The sequence below is a fragment of the Podarcis filfolensis genome (genome assembly GCF_964270895.1).
Source record: "Podarcis filfolensis genome assembly, chromosome: 2".
Classification (NCBI taxonomy): Eukaryota; Metazoa; Chordata; class Lepidosauria; order Squamata; family Lacertidae; genus Podarcis; species Podarcis filfolensis.
Genome location: NC_139605.1, coordinates 29,923,704 through 29,936,110, shown reverse-complemented (window position 1 = coordinate 29,936,110; position 12,407 = coordinate 29,923,704). Strand labels below are relative to the sequence as shown.

Below are 12,407 nucleotides of genomic sequence, written 5' to 3'. Positions count from 1 at the left end.
TCGTACCTTGGTTCTCAAATGGAATCTATTCCGGAAGTCCATACAACTTCTGAAAACGTTCGAAAACCAAGGCATGGCTTCCGATTGGCTGCAGGAGCTTCCTGCACTCAACCGGAAGCCGCAGAAGCCGCGTCGGACGTTCGGCTTCCCAAAAAAGTTCGCAAACCGGAACATTCATTCGGGAGCCAAAACATTCGAGTCACAAGGCATTCAAAAACCAAGATATGACTGTATTATGAAATGGAGAGCAAATCTCCTCTCTATTCACAGTTTGTGTGACTACTGTATTCCCATTTTACAAATAAAAGGCCGAAGCTGAGTGATACTAATTTACCTCATAGCAACACCTAACAAAAGCAGGCTTTGCACACTGACAAGAACATAATAACTGGTTTGCTGGATCAGATCATCTGGTCCAACACTCAGAAACAGGGTGTGATAGTCTCTGTAGCTATATAATATGATTCATTATATGATTCATGTAATTTCTACAGCTCAATAGCAGGCAACGCATTGCAATATAACACTTGTTGCAAACTTTCACTCTTGTTTCTTTCATTAAATAATCTATTCCTTTAAGCATCTTGAAAATTTGGGCTCCATAAAGGATGAAGGCCTTGCTTCAGCATTTCCTAAAATTACAATTTAGAGAACTGCTTTTTTTTTTTTTTGGCTCAAAAGGTTATGCCCAGTCTAGTCCAGTGTCCTGTCTGGTGGTTAAATCTGGTTCAGAGAATCTAGTACATCTGGGCTCTTTCCAGTAACTTGCTGCATTACTCAGGAGCTGAGCATATGATTTGCTCAAGTGAACTATGATAATTAATCCCCCTTGGAAGAAATACAAGATGAGAACATGCAACAGTGAGTTGTCAGTAGGGTTACCAGTAACCAGGGAAAAACCCACCCTTTCCAGTTTGGGTGTATTTCCCCTCATCTTTCTCAAAGAGAGAGAACAAAGGTCATCCCCACATGCAGGAAAGCTCTCTGTTGACAAAAGCAAAGGCCCTCAATTCCATCCACTGCAACAGTTGGCCAAATGTTCATGTGCATTTTTGCCTTCCAGGATATATACTGAGCACGCCAAACAGCTACTGCTCACAGCAATCCTAAAAAGAAGAGTGGGAATAACCTACACTCACAGTCCCTGCAGGCTCCCCATACTCAGAGGCGGGGATTTCCCCACCCCCAGCCTGGGGGCCACATTGCTCTCTGAAAAAAATTCCAGGGGCCACATGGCAATGTTGGGCAGAGCAATGCATGTAAATGTTCCCTTTGTGCAATAGGCTGCTTTCCACATACCCTTTACTGTCCTCCATTGAGGCAAACAAGAGGCATGATCAGAGTTCCAGGATGCAATCCGGTCAGGCAAAAACATACAAGCAAGGCTGGTGAGGGGGTATGGCATGTGGAGACTCCCACGGGCCTGAGGGCCAAGACCTGATGTTTCCCATTCTTTCCCACAAAGAACAAAGGCATGAACAGTAAGTAGCACAACACTTCCGTGGCCCTACTCTGTCTTCTCTTTCCCCTCCTCACAAACCCCCTGCTATGAAGTGACTATTTGCTTTAATTGCTGCTGAGTCATTGTGCACAGGATTGTGCTGTAAAAAAACACAGGAGTTGAATCTGCTTATGCAGAGACCACTCCTGTCTCCTTTGAAAGCGCTGGTAGGCTAGTGCAAGCATGAAGTCTTTGCCCCACAAATGCTTTGTAATAATTTGGACATTTTTTTCTGCACGGATGCACAGAAGAAGAGAAGAAGAAGAAGAGTTTGGATTTGATATCCTGCCTTTCACTCCCTTTAAGGAGTCTCAAAGCGGCTAACATTCTCCTTTCCCTCCCCCCCCCCCCAACAAACACTCTGTGAGGTGAGTGGGGCTGAGAGACTTCAAAGAAGTGTGACTGGCCCAAGGTCACCCAGCAGCTGCCTGTGGAGGAGCGGAGACACGAACCCGGTTCCCCAGATTACGAGACCACCGCTCTTAACCACTACACCACACTGCAAAGTATGCACAGGCATACTTTCCCCCGTTTTTCCATACTGCTTCCTGAAAGGGATGCCAGCAAGCCTGAGTGCTACGTAAAAGCAGAGGGCTTAAATATCACCCACTTGCGATGAATAACCTAGGCTGGCACATGCATGATTTGAAGGGTGTAGGTTGTACCCAATGTAAGTCCTACTCAGAGTAGACCCGCTGAAATTAAACTAACATGACTAACTCACATCCATTCATTTCACTGGATCTGCTCTGTGTAGAACTTATCTGAATACAGCCATTATGTTGCACAAACCTGCCTTAGGACAAAAGAAATTTTATCGCTCTCTCTGAACTAGAGTCCATTTGTCTCAGTAGTGACATTTTTAAAGGAAGGAGCTTGGCCTGATAGTTATGAATCTGCCCTGTCCAAAAAGAGCACCGAAATGTCTCCCTCTTTCTGTAAGGGGCAACTGATTTATGGGGGAGGGGTGTTGACTGTTGCGTCTTTTTGTTTTTATGTGGCTTGAAGAATGCTTGGCCAGCATTGTCTGGAAAGCTAACTAAAACCAGATGTTTCTCTCTGTAAACAAAGCAAACCAAGTTCACACCCAGTATAAACATAACATGATTCAAGTGGGATCTTCGCATGTAGTATGGTGAATTGCATAGGATACTTTTCATCTCTTTTTGCATCTGTACATTGCATACAGTCCTCATTTAGTGATCTCCCGTATCTGGGAAAACCAGTGATGACGTCACTTGCATTTTCATTTACACACTGCATATGCATTCAATAAACTGTGCAAATACTTTTAATCTGACAGCAGAGCATATGAATCCCCTGTATCCAGGCATTAATTGATTGTTGTGTGGATCATAGGTAGGAAACCTGTGACTTTCCAAATATTGCTGGACTATATATCCCACCATCTCTGACGATTGGCCATTCTGACTGGGACTAATGTGAGTTGGAGTCCAGCAACAACTGAAGGGTTCTCCACCCTTGCTGTCGAAGTAAGGCGACCATAAATCCACCACTGTGAGTTCTAAAAAGTTTGGGATCCAGTGTCTTGTTGTCACAGCTGGAACAGGTTAATGGAGCTTACTCCCAGGTTAGTGGATAAACCGACTTCATCCAGTGCACAAGATATAATGGGTGATATCCAACATCAATCATATTCAGAATAGACCCACAGAAATTAATGGACTTAAATTTATTGTCCAGTGATTTAAAGGGGTCTGCTCTGAGTATGGCTAACATTGGATAATAACCAAGTAGAAACACACACTGGAAATTAAAAGAAAATAAAGCTCACCGCAGAACTTTGCCAGAACAGAAAACTTTTTACCAAATGGCAGGGGTATATGCATTCAAATTAACTGAATGGGGCAAATTATTCCACAATATGGATGCAGACACTGTGAAGGTTCTTTGTCCTTTTCTCCCAGCTACTCATTCTTCCACCATAGTCTGGACACAGAGAAGGGCAACTCCATTTGCAATGTATATCAGTGGTTAAATGTTGTTTCTTAGTACACAGGTTCGATTCATTCGCACCTAAAAAAAATCTGAAGGGATTCACAATTCACGTGTTTGACATAGAGCTGCTGGCTGAGCAGAAAAAGTACTTTGACCTGCTCCTGTGCCTTCAACTCCTACTTGTAACAGTAAGTGGAGCTTTTAATAACATGGAAATAAGCAACATCAGATGCTAATGCCTGCAGATCAAGCTATCATGAGATCAAGCTATCAAGAGACAAGAGTTTGCAGGAATAATTCCCGTACCTGAAAAATAAAATAAAACATGCATTAATTGTTTCAAAGCAAAGTACGCCAACTTCTCTGGTTTGTGGATTACAGCCAATAACATAAAACAGGTGAAGTGATGTAACATCAGCCTAGTTACAAATTGACAGTAATGATCTTATCATCGTCAGAAACAGGATGGAAAAAAGTATTTAACATGGGAATCAGTCCAGTGTAAAAGGCATTAGTGATACATCATTTTTTTAAAGCACCTGATAAAGATGATTGATCCCATAATTAGGTTGTTAGTCTATTACTGCAGAGGCGTAAGATGAGAAATACATGACTTTTTCATGTCACCACAAAAATATAGGACATTACACTGAATTGGCAGCTCCCACTGAAAATGGCGGCTGTGTTTAGCTCCCTCTTCCCCCTCCATAACAGAGATGGGAATCTGTGGGCCTTCAAAGGTGGTCGGACTGCAACTTGCATCATCCCTGATCATTGGTCATGCTGGCTGTGGTAGATAGGACTTAGGACAGGATGCCAATTTTCTGATACCACAACATGGTTTATTTTCTTTCCTCAGCTCCATGTTATGATGTCAGGACATTAATACAGTGGTACCTCGGGTTACAGACACTTCAGGTTACAGACTCCACTAACCCAGAAATAGTACCTCGGGTTAAAAACTTTGCTTCAGGATGAGAACAGAAATCATGCGGTGGCAACGCAGCGGCAGTGGGAGGCCCCATTAGCTAAAGTGGTACCTCAGGTTAAGAACAGTTTCAGGTTAAGAACGGACCTCCGGAACGAATTAAACTCTTAACCTGAGGTACTAACCAGAGACTATGGGAGCGGGAAGCTATGTGATGGTTGGATTTGGTGGCAGTCACAAACATAGAGTAATGTCTACTTTGGTTCCAGTGAGAATCTTTCTTCCTCAGACACGACCTCATGGGAGTATGAACTTAAAGAGTGCAGGATGCAGGGTTGAGTTACATTCTTTCTCTATGAAGCCCATGATCCTGCTCCATTTCAGCCATCCTGCTGTCTGTGTTTATTATCTAATTGCATTATACCCCACCTTTCCAACAAGGAGCTCAAGGCTTCGGCCACAGTTGTTCTCCTCCTCCCCGCAACAACCCTGTGCGGTAGGGTGGATGACTGGCTCAAAGTCACCCAGTGAGCTTCATGGCTGAGTGGGACTTTGAACCATGGCCTCCAAGGTCCCTAGTCCAGCACTGTAATCATTGCACATGTTCTGTTGTGTTTTATGTTCCAAAAGGGTGTTCCTGAGTAGCATGAGAGGAATCAATTCCCTGCCTGTAGGGATGCCTGATGGCTGGCAGTACTGAGCTTGCTGCTGGCTGGCCCAGTGGCATAACATGGGTTGCCTGCACCCGGGGCTGCGCAGAGGGGAGGTGGGGCGAGGGAGGGAAACGGATGGAGTCTGCATATGGATTCAACACCTACCGGCGTCCTCCGTGTCACCCAAATTGCAGCCACAGAGATAAGAAAAAAAAGAGCTGCTCTGTTGTCTGGAGAGGCCACTTCCTGGATCGCATGGAGAAGCCGTTTCCAATTGAGACCACCAAGGGAAGCGCACAGCTGTATTTAGGCAGCACTGGGTGCTTCCACTAACAATTTTGTGGCTGGAGCACACACACACACCGTGGCACCCCCCCCATACTACACCACTGGGCTGGCCCACTGGCGCTGCTGGAGTGGGGGCACAGGAGCACAGTCTTGTGTGTGTGTGGTGTTGCCAGGGGTGTTTTGGGGTCACTTCACTGTTGCTGCAGGCCCACTGGCTTCTTCTGTATGTGGGCGGCATGTGGTGGCTGCAGAATTTCCAGGGAAATTGAGTGCATGTATGCTGTTTTTGTAATTCCTGGCAATGAGTGTTTCCTCCTCCTTCCTGACTTCAAAACACATTGAATATGGTGGCCCTTTGGCTGGGGAAGCTGTGGTGTACCCCTCACCCACACAGTGTGAATATTGGATAGCTCTGTTAGTTAAAAGTTAAGCATAGAATTGGGCTATAAATATTATGGCAAGTGAATGAAAATAACTTATTTCTTCTCTTACTCCCTCCACTTATTGTAAGACAACCCTGACATTTGATAGAAGGGAATACTGCAAGTGAATAAAGGGCAACATTTCAAGAATATATTATGCCTCATGCAAGGAACTTACTGAACTTAAGAGTAGCCAGACTTCCTTCTAAAAATTAACATGGAATCGAACAATTCAGCTTTCCATATTCTCTCTGTAGGGATTAAGCAAGGGATTTGGATAAAGACTGAGCTACTCTGGAAATAAAAAAGATATCATTGGATGGTCATAACACTATTATGAGTGAAACTATTATAGCCTATAAAGTCCTGAGAAATTAAATCAATGACCTGGAAAACAAGATCACGTTAAGGAACATTAGATTAGCAGGGTGTCCCTCAGGGCACAGAAGAGAAGAAGCTTAAGAAAAAGAAAAGAAAGAAACTCACACAATCTGGTTTCTAGTAAATGCAAGGATGAAAAATTATGCTCCCTTGCACCCAGCAGTATTCAGAGATATTTTATATTATAATCTCTGAAGAAACACCATTTCCATCACATTTGGAGACTGGTGAGGGTACTTTCATGTAGTCTACCAGCATGTGGCTGGGAAACCATGTGAAAATGTATCTTCAGCTGTTATCCTGTAAGTTGCATCTGTTTTAGTGCACATGAAACCAAACTGTATCAAGGCATCTTCAAATTGACAAGCCAGGAGCCTGACAGTGACCACTATGTGTGTATGTCTAACCCCCCCACCCCACAACCCTTTCAATCTTGCTGTTGGTGTAGCTATTCTTGAAAAGTATGTCTATTTAGTTCCTTAAAAGCCTTCTTTGCTGGATACTTAAAAGTACCAGAGGCTCAACAAAATACCGGTACCCACTGTGCTTCAAAACAACTTGTACCTGTCACATTGCTCAAATGTGAAAGCTTTTCATCCTCCCCAACAGATACCCCCGAAAGACAGAATGGGTAGCATTGTAAAAAATTAAATTTTTAAAAAAGCATATAATCAGGTGACACTCCCCAAATCCTGCCCCTCTTTAGAGATCTATATCTATCTATCAATCAGCTGAATTAGAAAGGCTTAAAGCTATGTTTTTCCCAGTAGTGATGTATGGAAGTGAAAGCTGGACCATAAAGAAGGCTGACTGCTGAAGAATTGGTGCTTTTGAATTATGGTGCTGGAGGAGACTCTTGAGAGTCCCATGGACTGCAAGAAGATAAAACCTATCCATTCTGAAGGAAATCAGCCCTGAGTGCTCACTGGAAGGACAGATTGTGAAGCTGAGGCTTCAATACTTTGGCCACCTCATGAGAAGAGAAGACTCCCTGGAAAAGACCCTGATGTTGGGAAAGATGGAGGGCACAAGGAGAAGGGGACGACAGAGGACGAGATGGTTGGATAGTATTCTCGAAGCTACCAGCATGAGTTTGACCAAACTGCGGGAGGCAGTGGAAGACAGGAGTGCCTGGCGTGCTCTGGTCCATGGAGTCATGAAGAGTCGGACACGACTAAACGACAACAACTTGGAATATGCCCAGTTTTAAACACATGGGCCAGTTCAGAAAAAGGTGTACCCTAAATCCTATTGCATTCTTTCTCAGAACAAGCAAGTTCAACAGGACTTGCTTCCATTGTGTTAGAACTTTATCCATACAGCTCAGTCTGGTGACTGAGTATCTAGAATAACCACCTTGGTCTAACTCTCAAATGTGTGTGCATAGGACTGCAGTTATAGTTGCGCTTACGCCCTGTTGCCACCAAGTTAGTTGCAAATAATGTATGCCCACTGATTTCAATTGGAGAGTGGACTTTATTGTGACCAAACTTCTTGGGAACTGGGCCGAGAGCTAACGTCACCTAGCTGGGTAGGGAATTCCTCTCTCTTGCCTTCTTATAAAAACTTTATTCTGGGAGCTCTGTTCCAGACCCCATCTGTCCCCATTTTAGATCCTTAACCGGTCATGAGTTTTTATTCCTATATTTCATGGTAGTCTTTTCCAATATAGAAAAAATTTCTGATACATTTATTTTTATCAAATACATTTGCTACTTTCCCAAGACTCCTCCAGGACACCAGAGATCATACTCATAGCCTGATGCCTGTTCTGTTGGTACCTTGTAGAGGACACTCTCCTGCTTGCTTGGGTGCATGATTTGTGCTGGCCCAAAGCATATTTTGCACAGGAGACACACCCAGTTACTTATTTTTTCCTTCATATTTTGGCTATCATTGTCTGCATGGATGCCCTTGACTGTATAGAGGACACTCTGCCATTTGTTTGGCTGCATGATTTGAGCTGAACCAAAGCATGTATCCGTTCTTAAGGAAATCAGCCCTGAGTGCTCACTGGAAGGACAGATTGTGAAGCTGAGGCTCCAATACTTTGGCCACCTCATGAGAAGAGAAGACTCCCTGGAAAAGACCCTGATGTTGGGAAAGATGGAGGGCACAAGGAGAAGGGGACGACAGAGGACGAGATGGTTGGATAGTGTTCTCGAAGCTACAAACATGAGTCTGACCAAACTGCGGGAGGCAGTGGAAGACAGGAGTGCCTGGCGTGCTCTGGTCCATGGGGTCACGAAGAGGCGGACACGACTAAACAACAACAGCAACAACAAAGCATGTTTGGGGCTGGATGCCACCAGATACTTATTTCCCCCCCTACAGATTTCCACAAACCGACTATGCGCCAGTAGGGCACTTTGGGTTGGCATTTTGTAGAGGACTCTCTCCCATTTGCTCGGGTGTATGATTTATGCTGGCCCAAAGCATGTCTTGGGATGGGCACCCCGTTACTTAAGTTTTTTAATGGTGCTACGTTGTCATCATGCATTTAAGAGTGTTTCCCAAGCATAATTTTGATTGTTGGGATTTTTTTTAAAAAAGAGCCCACCACCCAATCATGCACATTAATGATATTTATTTGGTGGCTCAGGGGCATATGGACTTTAATGTGGGGATACAGGAGCTTCTTAGTTCTTCGAAGTTTTGAGCAAAGTAAGGAACTAGGAACTGAGGATGCAGCTTCGCTGCCATTCAGTAGTATTAGCTGATTGGAATATTACTGGAAAGCCAACCCAAGAATTTGCATTGGAAAAAGAAAAAAAAAAGCAATGCCTCTTTGCAGCGTGGCCAGCGGCAAACACAGAACTAGGGAAAGTCACGTGCAGCTGCCCGCTTCGCTCGCATCGCCCGTTATAGCGAACCGAAAAGGCGCAGGCGCGGGATGGCGACATTCCTTTCCCTCGCCGGGCTCCTGTCACGTGACGCTCACTCCGCCGCACCGCCCTCTTTTTTCACATTTTCGGCGATTTGTGAATGGGCGCGAGCCGACAGCTCCTGCCAATGAGCTTGTAGCCCGGCCTCCCAAGCGGCCCGCCTCCGAGAGACCCTTGTTCTCCATTGGAGAGAATAGATGTTGACCGCAGGCTCCAGCCAATTGGAAGCCTATGCGCCATCGGGATGGGCGGGCCGTGGGCGGTAGGGGAAGACGGGTTCTGCCAGCGCGTGTGTGGAAGTGCGTGGTCTTCGGTCGGGTCGGTGGGTGAGTGCTGGCCGGGGCTGGTTGCCGAGCCTGGCGTTTTTCGTAGTCTTTTAGAGCGGGGATGGAGCTGTGTGGAAATGGAGGCTGTAGCCGACAGTAATACGCGTACAGACACACATGCACAGATATACACTCATGCACACACCAACATACACAGAGACATGCGCGCACATATCCACACACTTATAAACACACATACACTTATCCATGGCTAAAGGGAGCTGGAGGGGAATTTGTAGCAGCAGCAGCAGCAGCAGTCTTTTATGCCACCCTGTGTTGGGATGGCACCATGTGTGTTTAGCTCTTAGAATCATAGAATCATAGAGTTGGAAGAGACCACAAGGGCCATCGAGTCCAACCCCCTGCCAAGCAGGGGGTTGGCTTTTCGACAGGCATGCCCATTGATGTGTGTGTCAGAGAGTAAGTGTGTAAAAGCAGCAGGTTGTACCTTACTGCGGACTCTTGAGTCACTCACCATTTAGAAACATGTTTGCTGTGTTCTCTGTGAAATGGAAGCAGGCTTTATTTGAGACTCCCAACTCACGATAGATGTCAGAGGCAGCAATGCCTTTGAATATATCAGTTCCTGGTGTGGGGAAGGGGAGTCGCCAATGGGGAAAGTGATATTGGGTTCATATCCTATTTGTGGAATTCACATAATAAAAATGTGGCTGGCGATGCTGAGGTTAGTTAGTGGTTCCAAGTTTTTTATTTGCTAGAAGATCTGAAGCACTTTTAAAAAAAGTAACGCTCATGTATCCCCGAACTCCCAATTAAAGTTTGTATGCTCTCATTTTGTATTTTTATGTTGTGAACATCCGTGTGATCTTTGGATGAAGGCTGGTGTACAAATTTATTCATTTAATAATAATAATAAATATTAGGATATCCCTTGGCTTATATATATGTACATGAACAGGGGTCTCCTTCCTTTGTCCCAACAATAATGTTATTCAGTTAAAATAATCATGGTTGTGAAATGCTCATAAATGTGTGATGGCATCATACCACCATACAAAAGTAACTGGGGGTCTGAACACTAAAATGTGCTTTCAACCAGGGCAAATCATATGCCCAGGCAAATGGGAGAGTGTCATCTGAGATTCCAGTGCATCATATGTGTCTCAGAGCTCCCTGTGGATACGTGGCACAGATGAGGGCATCTGTATACAACAAAAATAAACAAGCTGGTGGGAGGGAAGTAACTGTAGGTGTCCACACTGAAATGTGCTTTGGGCCGCCTCAGAGCATCCCCCAGGAATTCCTGTAGAATTGTTGATCTGTTAGGTGAACAGAGGTCTCCTATCAACTCTCTCTCACCACCTTTAACCAAATACAGTTCCCAGGATTCTTTGGGGGAAGCCATGACTCTTTGAAGTGGTGTGATATTGCTTTAAATGTATAGTGCAGATGGGACCTACTATACTAAATGTGCTTGAACACGGGTGTATTGTACTACTTCCTTTCTTCTTCTAGCTCCACTGTCTCACCAGCTGCTCCAGAGCCTGATTGAACATCTCCAACTCATGAACACTCTTGATAACATCATCTGTTTCTGCAGTGTGCCCTACTTTCCTTCATCTTTGGCAAATAGGCCTGTCATCATAAAATCTATCCTGCGCCCAGTGGCTCTTTCCACTCTGTCATGTGCTGTGACTCCATTCCCTAGCTCTCAGAAACTCTTGTTTCAGATCTGCTTGAACTTTTGCATCTCCCTCTGTATCTTTTTTTTCCAACATACTTTCATTGATTACTCATATCAGTCATGTCAGCATTTTCCATCTAGTGTCTTCTTCAAGGTATTAGCTTCCAATCTTCCCATCCGGAAGGCTCTGATGCAGTCATGCTCCTGACAACATTGCTGTGTAAAAGCTGTATTTTGTTTATGATTTCTCAGAAGCTTGATGGCATTCTCCTTAAAACCCTAGGAAAGTGTTTTCCCATTTTGCCAAAGAGGCAATTTTAATTCCCTATGAATAGCAGCATCCTACACTCTTTCCATAGACCTTTTCTTGAGCAACTGCTCTTTGTCCTCAGTCCTACTTACTTCCAGTCATTTAACTGCTCCTAAGCCTCAAAGCATATTCCCTCAAACTTTCAGTAAAGTCCCAAAATCTTGAATAAAACCTTTGCTTTAATTCACACAGGATACACACTTCAAACATTAACCCCAGCCCATTGAAAGATCTATTCTACCATCTCCTTTTGATCTGATAGTCATTAATGTCTCTGCTTTCTGCCACTTGCACAACTCATGTAACCCAAAAATGGGTTGCCAAATAGCTTTACATCTCCCCAAAGTTACTGTTTCCTTGTGTATTTTCCCCTGAAAAGGTAGAGCAGCCTGGGAGGGTGCTCCAAAGACATTGGGTAGTGTTTATGAGATTTGGACCCCGATGGCTGGGCCTGTACCATGCTGCTTTATCACTAGCATTATTACAAGTGGTGTTCTTGATGTCTCTGAGATGGTTGCCCTGTGCTTTAGACTCCTCAGGCCTTTTCATGGTGCCAGATATGATGCCTCAGGGTCCTACAATTTTAGGATGAGGGGTGGGCCCCACTGCAGTCACCCTGGAGTCAAAGCGGGGGGGAATCTCCCCCTCATAAAATTTACAAAACTATTTCAGACTGCCAGTAAATGGACAATTAGAAAAATTAATTAACAGAAATCCATTTATCATACTCAGGTGTTCATATGTCACTGATATTCTCTTATGTTTGCTCAGATGGTGATTCTTTTATTTCCATGACATAATTTTTCAGGCCGCACCTTTGGCTTGTGAACAGTATTCAGCATGATAACTCCAGCGTTTGAACTGAGTCAGGATCCAGATTTTCTTACAATAACAATCAAAGTACCATATGCACGAGTTTCAGAGTTTGAGGTCTATTTTGAAGGGAAGGAGTTCAAGTTTTATGCGAAACCGTACTTTCTCAGGTAAGTAACATCACTTCATTAGGTTGAGTTAAATTGCTTATGTATTGTTTGTCACATTGTGTTAATAAGCGCTTCCCCACTGTGTTTCTGGGGGCAAGTTTGCTCATTTGTGTGTGAGAGACAGAA

General features: G+C 44.3%; 1 protein-coding gene across 3 annotated transcripts in view; it reads left to right on the top strand.

The window, feature by feature from the left end:
• Positions 1-9,205: 9,205 nt before the first annotated feature.
• Positions 9,206-12,407, top strand: part of SHQ1 (SHQ1, H/ACA ribonucleoprotein assembly factor) — a 68,799-nt gene continuing 65,597 nt past the window's right edge. The window contains exons 1-2 of one of the 3 annotated variants that reach the window (XM_083601318.1): positions 9,206-9,343; positions 12,107-12,281. In XM_083601318.1, the coding sequence (XP_083457444.1) occupies positions 12,139-12,281 (143 nt within the window). In that variant the 5' untranslated portion in view covers positions 9,206-9,343; positions 12,107-12,138. Of the gene's footprint in view, positions 9,348-12,106; positions 12,282-12,407 lie in introns of all 3 variants that reach the window. The other 2 variants (XM_083601320.1, XM_083601319.1) reach the window with 2 other exon arrangements.